General features: G+C 39.4%; 1 protein-coding gene across 5 annotated transcripts in view; it reads right to left on the bottom strand.

Moving 5' to 3' along the window:
- Positions 1 to 13,940, bottom strand: part of NOX4 (NADPH oxidase 4) — a 135,704-nt gene that overhangs the window by 34,481 nt on the left and 87,283 nt on the right. For all 5 annotated transcript variants that reach the window (XM_040700426.1, NM_001101829.3, XM_015280045.4 and 2 more), the window contains one exon: positions 10,781 to 10,862. In XM_040700426.1, the coding sequence (XP_040556360.1) occupies positions 10,781 to 10,862 (82 nt within the window). The remainder of the gene's footprint in view (positions 1 to 10,780; positions 10,863 to 13,940) is intronic.

Here is a 13,940-nt window from a genome sequence, read left to right as displayed (position 1 = left end):
TACATTTGCAAGTAAACAGCAAGATGTGGGAAGTACACCATGGGTGAAATCCCAGTTCTCTAGGTTCTGTGTACCTACCAATATCTTTCCTTGCAGAGCCCATTCTGTATCTACCAGCTGAGATCAGCGTTTCAGATGTTTCACATACCATTTACTTTCTTTCTGCTTAAGGGCTTCCTGAACAGTTGTAATTTTAACAAACCATAAAGTAAAAATCAGGCTGGCAGGTGAATACAGAGATTCAGAAATTGCATTTACGTTTTTCCTAATGGCTGCATTCACCACCCATTTGTTAAACCACCACATATTTCTAATGCTATAGCCGCTCTATCTGTTGTGGAAGTGCCCAAAGGTCCCCAATTAAAAATGACTCTTTCCCCTTTAGCAAGAACTTTACAAGGAGCACAAAGAGAAATGTAGCAGCTCAAGTGTTGTGCTGGGACTTAAAGACCCCAGACAAAACCAGTTCTCTGCCATACCTTCTCCAGGAGAACCTGGGCATGTCAGTTTGACACTGTGTGACAGTATTTACTTTATACACAGGAGTAATTTTGTTTATTTTTCCAACACTGCAAAGACTGCAACAGCGACCTCATTATAAGGCTGAGAGGCTTGGAGAAACATCTCTTACAGTGGTCATAAACCTTATCAGTATATAGATGACACTATTTAATAAGTAAATGAAAGGAAAGGGAAGACAACAACACACAAAGGACTGTTTCTAGAGTTTCATTGTTTTATGTTTTTTATAGTGATGGCTTTTATCTGTGGATCTCTCAGATACACGGCTTAAACTGATAGCTTCTCATTGGAGAACTCTTGGCAAGCCAAACGTGAAAGAAAGGATAGAAATGATTTCAGATAAAAGCTTCAGTCCTGTAATTTCCCTGTGAATTCTGTTTCATCCTTTTGGTTGACCTTACATGGCAATTGACTGAACAGGGTTTTTTTTTTTTTAACCACTAGTGACCCAATGATAATGAAACCACACATAATTTAGAAGCACTTTTTTCTTTTCCTTTTTTTTTTTTCTGTGAACAACTTTTACGGGCAACGTCCCTCAAAGTACCATCCATGAAGCCACCTTTGGTCCAGAGAAAAACAGACCCCCATCTTACCAAAATGAAACCTTTTTTTTAAATAGATGTTAAACATTCCAGCCATAGGTCTCCACTTTTGACATCTTAAGATGGATAAAAGAGGGAAACAAGTCAAATTTAATTGGCTTTTAATTGCCAAAATATTTCCACTCTGTGCAGATGTTATTCACTAGTGCCAGAATCTGAGTGCAGAGCCAAATAATTAACAACAGACAAAGTTAATCCAATGAGGGGGGTTCATTTAGCCATGTGTAGCTTGAACAGGCAATGAACAGAGAAATGGATTTCTTAAGGTCCAGTGATGCTTCTCAGGGTTACTTGCAGTCAACCTGCTCTATTTTGCCATCAAATGAGAAAGTCAATCCAAATTTTGGTAACCACTGTTTACATCCATCTCTTAAAGTGCTTTCCTTAATTGGTGCAACCAAGAAGTGTACTTTTAACTACTACAGAGCTAGTTCCCATTATTTAATAATATGAAAATATAATGCATATTGTTAAAAACAGAACAAAACAACCCACACATTCAAAAAGGAAATTGCTGCTGCAAATGAGGCAGTGAAAGTTATAGTTTCCCACCTCAGAAGTGCTGCTTCTGCTGACTCTGAAAGAGGGAAGCAGGGACTGAGCCCTTGGGGACAGCCCTTCTGCTGCATTTACAGCTTGGAATGAGATGCTCAAGTGCATGCTAATGGCTCCCCGGGTGAAAGAAGCCTTGGGGACACCAGACAGCCTATTTTCTCCAGGGAATATAGTGCTCAGCAAATAAATTACCCAGACATTCCTTAAACCTCCTCCCCAGAAGAAGACAGAAAGATCTCTCATTGTCAGTCTACATCAGCACCTCTTGCCTGTCACATAAGTGCCTACAGGCTCTCATTACAATTAGAACCTTATAAAGCTGAACAAGCTCATCAAATTCTGTTCTGCTGATCCCATAAGGTAAACCTGTTCGTTTGAATTAAGGTATCTTTCTTCATGTAACGTGTGGACTGCATGCAAAATAAAAAGCTGCATCTGTCTCTCCTTCCTCCCTTCTCTCCCTTCCTCCTCCCACTCAGATCACACAATATCCAGCAGCATTCCACTTCCTTTCAAGCCCTTCAGGCACCAAATTCAAATACAGAGCTTCTTCTTAAGTTCATCAGCAATTCTGACATAGGTGGGCTGAAGCAAAATTTCCTGTCCTCTCCTTGAAACAAAGCAGGGCTGATAGATAAGCAAGAATGTAATGTCTTTCACCAAAATTTTGTTCCTTCTGGAGGGAAAGCAGTACAGTATTTCACTTTAATGTAAGTGGAATATGTAACCAGAGACTTTTACACTCCCCAGATCAGCCATGATCCTTCAGGACAGCAGCACCTGCCCTTTCCACTCAGAAATGCTGGCAGAGCCACTGAATTGTTTACAGAATCCTTTAACTGAACGATTTGGGCACCTTGCAGTCTTTTTTCCATCTTATTCTGAATTTTTATGGAGAGCTTGAGTTTGGTTCACAACTCTCAGAGATTTTATCACGTATCAGCTTGAATGAAGTGTTTATTTCCTAGATTTGAGCGAAGTGAGTGAGATCTCTCCAATATACTTCCAACTCCTACTGATGAAATGATTAGCAGAAAACTCACTTTGAAAACTTTGCAATGGTAGGAGATACTCTTGATATATTCTTAAGATCACAGTTTCATCTTTACAGTGCCCAAATGCCTGGAACAGCAAGTTTATGATTCCCTCGTGCAGTGAAAGTACACGCACATGATTTGTCTCATCCCAGTTAAAGCAGCACAATATGGCACCAAAAAAAAAAAAAAAGACAAATTGCTTTCAAAGTCTTTTGAGATTTTTAAGGGGTTGTAAATACCCTTATTTTGAAGAAGACCTTGCAAATAAATGGCCACATTTCAAATACTGTTCACCTACCTATGTAAAAAAGGACAATTCGGCCTATTCAAAAGAACTTCAGAAATACTTCAGCAAAGTGGTAGCAGTAAAGTTAAGAAATTCAGTTTTTTAATGGCGATTTATCTAAAACAGGATGTAATTACACCATAAACATTCCAATCTTAGAAAACAACATTATAGAATCATAGAATTGTTAAGGTTGGAAAAGACCACTAAGATCACCATCAGTCCATCCCCACCATGCCCACTAACCAGATCCCTCAGTGCCACATCTCCACATTTCTGGAACACCTCCAGTGATGGTGACTCCACCCCCTTCCCTGGGCAGCCTGTGCCACTACCTCACCACTCTTCCTAAGAAATTCTTCCTAATATTCAGCCTGAACCTTTTCTGATGCAACTTAAGGCCATTTTTTCTCATCCTATCACTGTTACCTGGGAGAAGAGAATGACCCCCGCCACACCAAAACCTCCTTTCAGGGAGTTCTGAAGAGCAATCAGGTCTCCCCTGAGCCGCCTCTTCTCCAGACTGAACAATCCCTCAGCTGCTTCCCATAACACTTGTGCTCCAGACCCCTCACAGATTTGCTGCCCTTCTCTGGACACGCACCTGGGCCTCAATGTCTTTCTTGTATGAAGGGCCCAGAACTGAACTCTGTTCTCAAGGTGCAGCCCCACCAGTGCCAAGTACATCTAGAAGTTAATTTATGCCTTAAAAATATGGTAAACAGTGAAGGGAAATACACAGCATATTACATCATGACAAAACATCCTGAGGCACCATGCCTTATGAAAGCAAGAGCCCAGCGCTGAGAAGCACTCAGACATTTGGCCTCAGTTAGACACTTGAGTACTTTATGAACCAGACAGGAAACAGAGAGCACTTACACTGTACAGGCTGTAGGACAGATTACAGTCTCCAAAATGTTAAATCAGAATCAGGGCACCTAGGACTGACATAGGACTGACCCTAGTCCCATGTATTTTTTGCAGCATGCAGCGATTTTGCTTTCTAAAGGTTCTCAGAGGAATGAGGAAACTTCCTTGTGGAGTTTGGTTTTAAATTATTTCCCACCATGCACAAACTTAATTTAAATCTCATATTACAGATACCATGACAGGAATGGATAATTAACACATGAAGTGTTACATGAAAACTATTAGGCTTTAAAGTAAATGATTTCAGTATCTCTTCTTTCCAGTTGGTGCCTATAACTCAGCTTCTGCCATTGCTTTGAGGGGAGAAAAAATGTCATTACATTTATGATACCAAGGGAGAAGCACTGTGAGGCACCTCACTCAGCACACTCAATGCCTCACTTCAGGTGCAGACACTTAGACTAGGAATTTTCTGTCAAATCTATAACCCACATATTTTTTTGCAATACAGAAACAGCCACCAGAATCTCCAAGTATTACCCAATTTATATTCCCCATGCAATAACTGTACAAATCTTGTATTCAAGTTGCTTTTGTGTTAGGACTTATCTACTTCAGTCTCCAGTTCTAGTCATGAGCAGCTTGAGCTAGCTGATTAGGCAACACTCAGAACGGATTTGGCAGCTAATATCACGAGCTGTTGCTGCTCTGCAGCTGCTAACAATGTTTTCCAGCTGCTGGCTGTCTGGCTGCTCAAAAACACTTGTGCTCCTTACAAACCACTTGATGTGGATGTAGAAGAATCTTCCTTTGGGCAAGACTGGCCTACTAGGCACCATCTCCCAGGAGCCAGCTCCTGTCCCAGTGATTGAAGACAATTAACTGCTGCAATAACTTACTATGGGATGAAATGAATTCTCTATCACAGCCAGTTTTTAAGACTTGAGAGATACTTCTGAGCAAAGTTCTAGCCTCAATGCTGAGGCACGTTCCTCAATGAAGCGTGCTTGATGTATGTGTTTACTTGAGGATGCTCAGTCCAGCGTGGCCTGGTTGACATCCCCCAGCCCAGAGCTCCTATTCATTTCTCAGAGAAGATACAGGATGGCTGTTAGATCAACATGGGCATCTCTCTCTGTTTCTGATCAACACCAAGAGCTTCAAGTCCACTACTGCATGAAAAATAATTGTGTAGTATCTCTCATGTATATAAAGGAGCCTGGCACTCAGAACTGAACCACTCCATCAGTGCAAACTGAAATTTAGGCTCATGATCTGATGAGAAGAGACCATCCCTGCCAATCTTATGAAAAAATAGAAGAGCTCATCTATCTCCTTTGGCTTGAATGTTCATGCTCTCCTCTGCTCTTATGCAGAGCTTATACTTGCTCTGCTACCTCTGGGGCAGCACCAGTATGTTCTGTTTTCTGAAGTATTAAGTGGTTTGAAGGGGGACTGGTGGTACAGCTGAGACTCTGATCTCACAGCTTTCCTGCTTCTTCAAACCTTGTTTGGGCAAGAGCCAGAACACCAATGAGCTGACATAATTCTGCCCTCCTTAGACACCAGGAAATACAGTTTTTGTAAAATCTTATATGAAATACAAAGGACGACACAGTAAGCAGCTCCTTTTTCCTTTCCAATTTCTTTAACATTTTTAGGGGCATAATATTGTCCATTGTCTTCTTTATTCTAACTGAAATTCACATCTTTCTTTTCTCTCCTTTTCACTTCTTCTTTGTTGTAACTGGAATTCACATCTTTCCCTTTTTCACCAAGACTAACAAAGCATCAACAAAAGATGCTGGCTCCTTGACAGGTTCTGTGTAAAACTCAGCTTCAGCGGTCCCATGCTGAAAGCATGGGGCCACAAATTAAATTGCTAATGTGCAGGTAGGTGTATACGAGTGAACGATGAATCTTTCCTTTTGTTCATGAACTGAAGAAGGAAGTCACTACTGTCAACAACCACGATTTGTTCGCATTTGTTTTTCTCTCCACAGAGCCCAGTGATTGGATTTCTGTAGCTATAGTAATTGTGAAACTAGTTTTTTTCAACTATTGTAAACCATTATATTTAAAACTATGATAAAACTGGATATGAGGCCAAGAAGGGATCACTGAAACTCTCTCTTGCATAATGAATCAAAGAACCCTACTAATACCTTCTGCACCAAACTACTATCGCTTCTGTTCGAGCTGCTTAAAAAAAACTGCCTTCAAGATATCTTGTGGCAGTTAATTCCACATCGTCTCGCACTGCTGTTCAGTAGAGGGCAGGTATATATTAATTAAATCAACAGGGTTTATCAAGAACTGTGCTCCTGCTCCCAAACAGCAAAATGAAAACCAGCTGCAATGTTATGTCTTCTACCATTCACTCTGAACAAAGCAATGATTTCATCTCCTAGGTATTTTGAAAGATTTAGGAATCTTTTATTTTCAGTCAAGCCTTCTCGCTTCTCAACTGGGAGCACTGCAATGTTTTGCATAAAGCAGATTATGCCTGCTAATGAGCCACAGCTATGCTATCCTAAACAGAGCTAAGCTGAACTTGAAATGTAGATTGCTTAGTGCTCAAAAGAGTATATACACACACAGAGCATCAACTTTGCATGTATGTTGCTCCACCAAACTCCCAGAAGATACAGGTTTTTCCCCCCATCTGTCCACTTCTGAAAGATCTGAACTTGTTTCTTCAAAGTTTCTTCAATTTCAAGAAAAGTTTGAGCACTTCTGAAGGCAGCAGCAAAATTCCCTTCTACTCTAAGGGGACTCACTCTCACTCCATTGTTGATACTTGAACACAAGGCCTTTGGAAACAGAACAAAAGTGTCTTTATTTTGCACTAGAAGTTACTGGGGCATTGCACTGATGCTATAAACAAATAAAGCCTCTGTCTCAAGGAATAGATAGGAATAGATAACCCATATTTGAGTTTAATGTACCATTATAAATACTGCAAGATATCAAGTTGTCCTTGCTTGATATTATGCAGATATGTCCACATATCTCTTTGTAGGATTATAGCTCAAACATACAGAATGAATTAAAGTCCTCCTTTCCCTTTTCCTTATGGTTTCAAGAAAACCAAGCCAATATTTGCATTTTTATTGACATGATTACTCCTACAACATAACTGTTGTTTTTATAAACAGCTACCAGCCCTTATCCTGCTGTCACTGTTGTTTGTGCCATTTGGTAAAAATCCCAAAATACAAGAAAATATCCTTTTACAAGAAAATATCTTACAGTGGAGATTTTATGTTCATGCAACTCAACTGTGCACTGGACAACAAACTATACAGGATAACATGATACTGCTGAAAGGCCAATGTAAATAAAGGAAAACGGATGAAAGGTTAGAGCCAACCCTCCCCCCTCCCCCCCCAAACCACTAAAAAAACACCCCAAAACATTCTTCTCTATAAACATGTTGAGCTTATTTAAATGCCACTGCTGATTCCTTCAGCAGGTATCTTTTTTTAATCACGTAATCAATCTAAATGCTCTGAGCTCCCTGAGACTCAGGCTAACTGAGGGCTCAGTGCTGCTGTGAGATAGTTAGCTTCCAGCCTGCAATATTTGCAGTAAATTTATTTTATTGCAATAAATCTCATTTATTTATTGCAATAAATCTCAAAGCACTTCAAAAACAGAAATTTTCACGCTTGGAGCACTTAGTACAGTACGCAAAGCACTGTACTGCTTGTGTGGGAACTAGTGAAAAACTCCTTCACTTGGTATCTTCCCATGTGATTTCAGCAATATGGGCAGACCACGTGTTTTTGTAGCAGGAAACAGGATGGATGCTATTTTATATGAAAGAGCCAACTGCACAAATCTGAAAAGACAGCAGAAGACCTGCTTTCTATTTCTGGTGTATTTCTATTGAGTACCTTTTGTAAAGCACTTCACAGAAATCCAATTTTAGAAAATCACTGTTAAAATTCAACTCCTCTTTTTAAAATTATAAAACTCCTTGCCTTATAACGAAGAGTGAGTGACAAAGGCATAAGTCATACTCTTACCACTTGCTCAACACCAAGGAAGATGTTGCCTTTGCTTCTAATATGAACTGAACTGGGTTTCTAGGACACGATCTTGCTAACTACTCCTGTGTAGTAAATCTGGGGTGAAGGGGAACCTCCACAGATGTGATCTTTACGTACTGTAACCTCCAGGAGCCACATTCCGGGACTCACTGCTTTTTCTGGTTAGCCACAAATTACTTTTCTCTCTAAAGGGAAAAACATTCTCAAGACAGTTACAAATAAGATAAAACATTTATTTCTGGGGTATTATTTATGAAATATTAGAAGCCTCTTGGCTCCAATCTCAAGCTGTAGCAAATTGGCACAAATCCATCAAAGATCCATTATCATTAGAATGAATAGCAATTGGGAGCCAGATGGCACAACAGTTTAGGGCACTAAGTTTCAGCCGCCTATTTATTTAGACTGGTCCATGATGAGAATTGAATAACATCATTTGGCTTTGTTTGAGCTCAAAATTTCAACACCTTAACAAAGATGACCTTCAAAGATATATGTTTGAGCCTACATATATATAAAGGTAAGGGTTTGGGATTTTCTGCTTTTTGTGATGTGAAAATGACCAGTATTTTGGTACACGCACACCAAGTCTACCTTAATTTACAAACACGTACTCAAAATTAACATGCTGTCTCATGAGATGAAGTTCAGATCTTAATATAACAAGAACATAATTAAGCCCAGAAGACCAAGGTTTCTACTTCTTTCAAACTGATGGATTATAGTTTGCTCACTTTGCCTTTAATATTTCTACTATAACTCTGAATATCCTGGGTGATACTGATCATCTTCCTTTCCCACCTCCTTCCTTTAGGTACATGTCTCTCAAATACGTGCAAACTTTTGCTCATTCTATCTACTAAACCTTGCTTATTCAGGCTATTCATCTAAACCAGTTTTGTAATTGCTCTTCTATTTTTAACCTTCGCATCTGTAGGTTGTTCTTAAGCATTACAAGTTTCAGCCTGTGCTCCACAATAAGGTCGCATTAAAATGACCTTACTGCTCAGATCCTTACATAGTACAAATGATTACTGCTTAGCTGAAGTCAATGAAGGAACACTCATTTATGAGATCTGCCTGTTCATTATCTTGATTTCTGTTGACTGATCTTTTAATGAAAATGAGCACACAGAAGTGAAAAACTGAAATGGGAATAAGACAGAATACATCATGAAGATTAACATGTTTTCTACCTTGCCGAACACAAGGATTTCACTTGAAAAAGAACCCCCAGGGAAATTAGGACATGTCAACAGTATTCACCTAGCTTGTAAATGAAGTATAATGAACAATGAATTTCTGTAAGCAAGCAAGCAAATATGCATGGATTAATGGCACTATAAGCAGATATCTGTTGTTTCTAACAAATGCAAAATTTTCTTTCAGTCAAGTGCCAAAGTTTGACTGATTTTTTGCATAATGGGAATCACTCAATCTTCCCAAGGAATGTGGCTGAAAACATTTATCATTTCATATGCAGGGCCACTGTAAGTTCTAATAGCTCCATGTATGATTTTGAAAGAGCTGTAACATGGACTGGGCAGAGAAGAACAGATGATAATTCCCCCACAGATTTGATAATGCTAGTATACTGCACTTGCCAACAATATTAGCAATAAATTGCATATAAAAATGGAAAGTCAGATAGCTTACGAATGATTTATACAGAGGTAAGGAGGATAAACTTCTTTCTCAGGCCAGTCTGACAGCGTCCACACCATGAAAGAAAACATTTAAGCTAAATGAAGTTTTTTAGTACTGTGGAAAAATTACTATTGTAGTGCTCCTACAGGTGAAAGACCAAGGTAATAATGCATGGAAGTCCTAATCAAACAAGCAGAACAGTCAGACAATTTAAGGTATCTCCCAGAGTCTCATATATTGTACCACCATGATAGTCCAGTAAAGCAACAGAATAGGTGATGCAAAGAAAATAATCGGGGATAGAATCCTATCTGCTGCATGGTTATAAGATTTACTTGTAAAAAGTTGTAAGATTTTAAGAGCTTTATTTAGCAAGTAGCTCCACTGGTTTCTTACGTATTACAGGAACCAGTTAATGATTAAAATAATGATGATTAAAATGAATAATTTTGCTGATTGCCATCATTGTTGCTGGCTTGTCTCCACATGTTTATATTTCCTTTTCCTCCATCTGTTCATCCAACACTATCTTCCCTCCATGGCTCACTGTGGCCACAATTAATGAGAGGACTATCTCTTCTTCTTTCTTCCCCCTCCCTGCCTTTTTCCAAGACTTTATTGAAATTCACAGTTTCTTTAAAATAATATAGCAACCAGTGCTTATTGTTTCGTGCATGTATGTCATTTAATAGAAAGAGATTAAGTCAATACAATTACACCGTAAAAAAACACACAACACTGTTCTTCTGTTTTGCCTCTGTGTATATCCATAAAAAATGGCAGCAAAAAAATATTTTATAGAGCTTGCAGTCTTCCTGAGGGGAGCCTGTTAAAATCCAAGGGAATCTGTCATTGCAAATGATGGAATCCCACAAGAGAAGAGTGCGGATTAGCCTGACAAAACATCTGCCTATGTCAACACACAGTGCCAAGTGAAACAAAGCTCCACTAGTCTGATCCAGGCAGCTTAACTCTGCACTCTGCCACCACCTCCCCCTGACAGCTGGGCATGCTTGCAGAGCATGTCTGCTTCTTCCTGACACTGCTGAAAGACTGCAAATCTCAGTGCAAGTGTGTCTCTGTAACAGTTCTGCCTTAGGACTTCACACCAAAAGCATGCACAGTGCTACAAATGCTTTGCCCTCCTTGGCTGCAAATAGATAAGGATTATAAGTCTCACAAGAAGACAGTGTTACTTACTTGGGATAGTGCCTTTGCTGAAAGATGGGCAGAATCTCTGCATCTTGATTTGAATGTAGAAGCAGTAAATCCCGAAATCTTTCTGTCAGGACAAAGAAAAAGAAAACAAACAAACCCAGACTGTGACTCTGCACTTTACATTCAGGTTACCAGTAAGCAAGCAGTAGTATGAGTGAATTCCCTTCTCTAGCACTGATTATTAGCAAAGGACTGAGCTAAATCTGTAGTTCAGAAAATCTATATATATTCACAGAGACGAGACTCCTAATACTAGAAATTACACTTTCCTGTAAGCTCCTTTACTGGTATTTTAAAATGTTTTGGTTTTTATTTCCATGTAATGCTGAATTCCAATAGCACTCCAAAGTTTATCAGGTCTGCATATAAGACTTTTGGGTATCGTACACAGCAAGAAATTGTTCCTGCCCTGAAGAGATTAGTCTAAATACAAAGGAGGAACAACTAAGAATTCACCAAGCACTCAAAGATCATAGAAGTCTAAATGAATGTAAATTAATTCATCAAAATTAAATCAACATTTAAGTCCTTGGGTAACTGACTCACTGACATTTCTAAGGAAGGCCGGAAGAGTGCATTGCTTTTTGCTCATTACTATTGCCTTAGTTTCATCTGGGACAGAATTGTTTACTTCAGTGTTTGGTATGATTTGGTTCTAGGAGATTCAGATTTGGTATTTTTAGTTCTAGGAGAAAAACAATGTTGATAACACATCAGTGGTAAGAGTTGCTGCTAAGCAGCATTGTACTTTTAGAGCCCAGACCATTGATAGCGAATGGCCCAAGTACCTGGAAGGGAACAGAATTAGGACAGTTGACTTAAACAGGCCAAAGGGATATTCCATACCATATGATATCATGTGGGAGGAGTTTTGAAGGGGATAGGAGTTCATCTCACTCTCTTCTGCTGCTTGGGCGGGCTAGCTGGGTAGTGGTCACGGGGTGGTGAGCAAGTGTTTGTGCATCATTTGTTATATACACATTATATACATTCACACATATATATATACACACATAGTCCTAACCATTATCCTTTTCTCTATCATAGTAAATAGTTTTATCTCAACCCACAAGTTCCTTTCTTTTTTTTTTTTTTTTCCCCAATTCTCTCCCCCACCCCAGTAGAAAAGGGGTGGAGGGAGCAAATTGCTGTGTGGTGCTCAGTCACCTGTCAGGTTAAACCATAGCAACTGTATATTTCAAAAAGTGACCAAAAGGGTCATCTGCAGTAGCTAGGTTTTTTGTAACTTGGCTTCTCTGACCAATAGGTGCAGGGGCAGCTGCTTTGGGTAGCTGCCCTTCCTTGATGTTCTAGAGCTAGCTCGATGCAAAACAGAAGTAGGATCTGTACAAGCTTCTATCAGTATCAATTTCTCTGTCTGCTGTAGATGGGAACCTCCTCAAACTATCTTGACAGAAAGAAGGGAAATACACTCAGGTTAAACTCCCTTAGCACACCTCTCAGCTCTCCATTGCATGGGCATACTCTGCCTCTTTCCATGCTCTGCAATTTTTATTTAACTACTCCCGTAGTAGAACAGACACTGAGGATGCTGCTGATACATTTCCCACCTTGGCAACTCCTGCTTTTCCTTCAATACCTATATACCTTAAAGGCTTCAGCTACAGAGTTTAAGCCTCCATCACCTGCTGCACCACTACTGTTTGTAGGGTGTGCTGTGTGTAGTAGCCATGCTACATGTTTCTCTAAACTAGTCATCTTTTCCATATACTGTTCTTATTCTGGGAAGTGAACTTCCAACAAATGTAGGCCTTCCTTCCTCTGTATCCCTAGGTATCTCAAAATATTCTCCAAAATAGGGTTTACAGATAAGGATATCAAGGGACAGAGAATCAATGAAGATGAATCTTCCAGCTCCAAAAAGGAGTAATTTCCCACTTCTTAGAGTTTAGCATGTGATGGTTTTCTCAACATTAATTTTTATGTACTATTATGTAATCACAGCTAAAACAGATCAATTCGGATACAATTCTGCTAAGTAGCCATTTAAATGAAAAAAAAAATCACCTATGCTTCATAAAATTATATTACTTTGAAGAAAGAACAATAAATTCAAAATAAAAAGTGTCTTGATAAAGACTCAGCCATAAAGGTCAAGCCTTTCTGATGGTATGATCTAGTCTTCCATCAGCTGGCTGGGAAGTTTTGCAAACATCTCAAAGAAAACTCCAGCAATGAAGAAACAAGGATCAATACTTGCTACCTTCATTTCCTCATCTCTTCAAATTCAATTTTGAAGCATTTGTATACCTATCAAATTCTTAACACATCTTCAAAGGTAGCTTTTAGCTTTCCCTGTAACTTCCTGGGACAGAGAAAGGATGTGGCCAACAATGATAAATGTAATGCTGTAAAGATGGAAGCGAAATTCATTGGGCATTTGTCAAAGAAGATCCTGCTCATTGCCTTGACAAAAACCTTGCCATCATCGTTTTTTACCTCTTTTTGAACTTTCAAGAAGAGGCTAAGATTTTTTTTATCGCCAGTCCCCTGACACATGGCAATATGCTGCATGCAGGCATGCTGTCATCCTTCCAGATGGCATGCTATGATCTTCAAACGCCGCAAGACAAGAGATGAAAGATTTAACTAGTGCAAAATATCCAACTGTTTATGTGTCAGAGCAAGCACATTAACTTCCTTCCCCACCTCAGGAATCCTCATGTATTTTTCATATCTTCCAGCACAACTCAAGTTACTGGTGCCACTCTAGGAACTCTTTATAAATAAGCTTCCTATGAACAACAGTAGCCTTTGTATATGCCCGTTGGAAAAGTGAGAAGTTTTCAATGGCTAAAAGTGAACAAGAGGACCTCCCTCTGTGACTTGAGTGTTTTGACCTTCAGTACACGGCTTACGCCACTACAGTGAAGGATTTGATTAATAAAATGTCTTCTTGGTGCCTGATCTGTTTGCTTTTAGCACATACAACCAGGTGAAAAAGCAATGGAAAACACTGGGAGAGACACTCTCAGTTCAGTATTGTGCAACACTACAGTACATTTAAGTGTGTCAGACTGGTCTGGCAAATGTTGCAAGAGCCTGTAATTTGGGAGGGACAAAACTCATCTCAAGTAGGGTGCAGATATGTCCCACACCAGCGTTATATCTGCACCCAGGC

This window comes from Gallus gallus, chromosome 1, assembly GCF_016699485.2.
Source record: "Gallus gallus isolate bGalGal1 chromosome 1, bGalGal1.mat.broiler.GRCg7b, whole genome shotgun sequence".
In the NCBI taxonomy this organism is placed as follows: Eukaryota; Metazoa; Chordata; class Aves; order Galliformes; family Phasianidae; genus Gallus; species Gallus gallus.
This window is presented reverse-complemented; position numbering and strand designations above follow the sequence as displayed.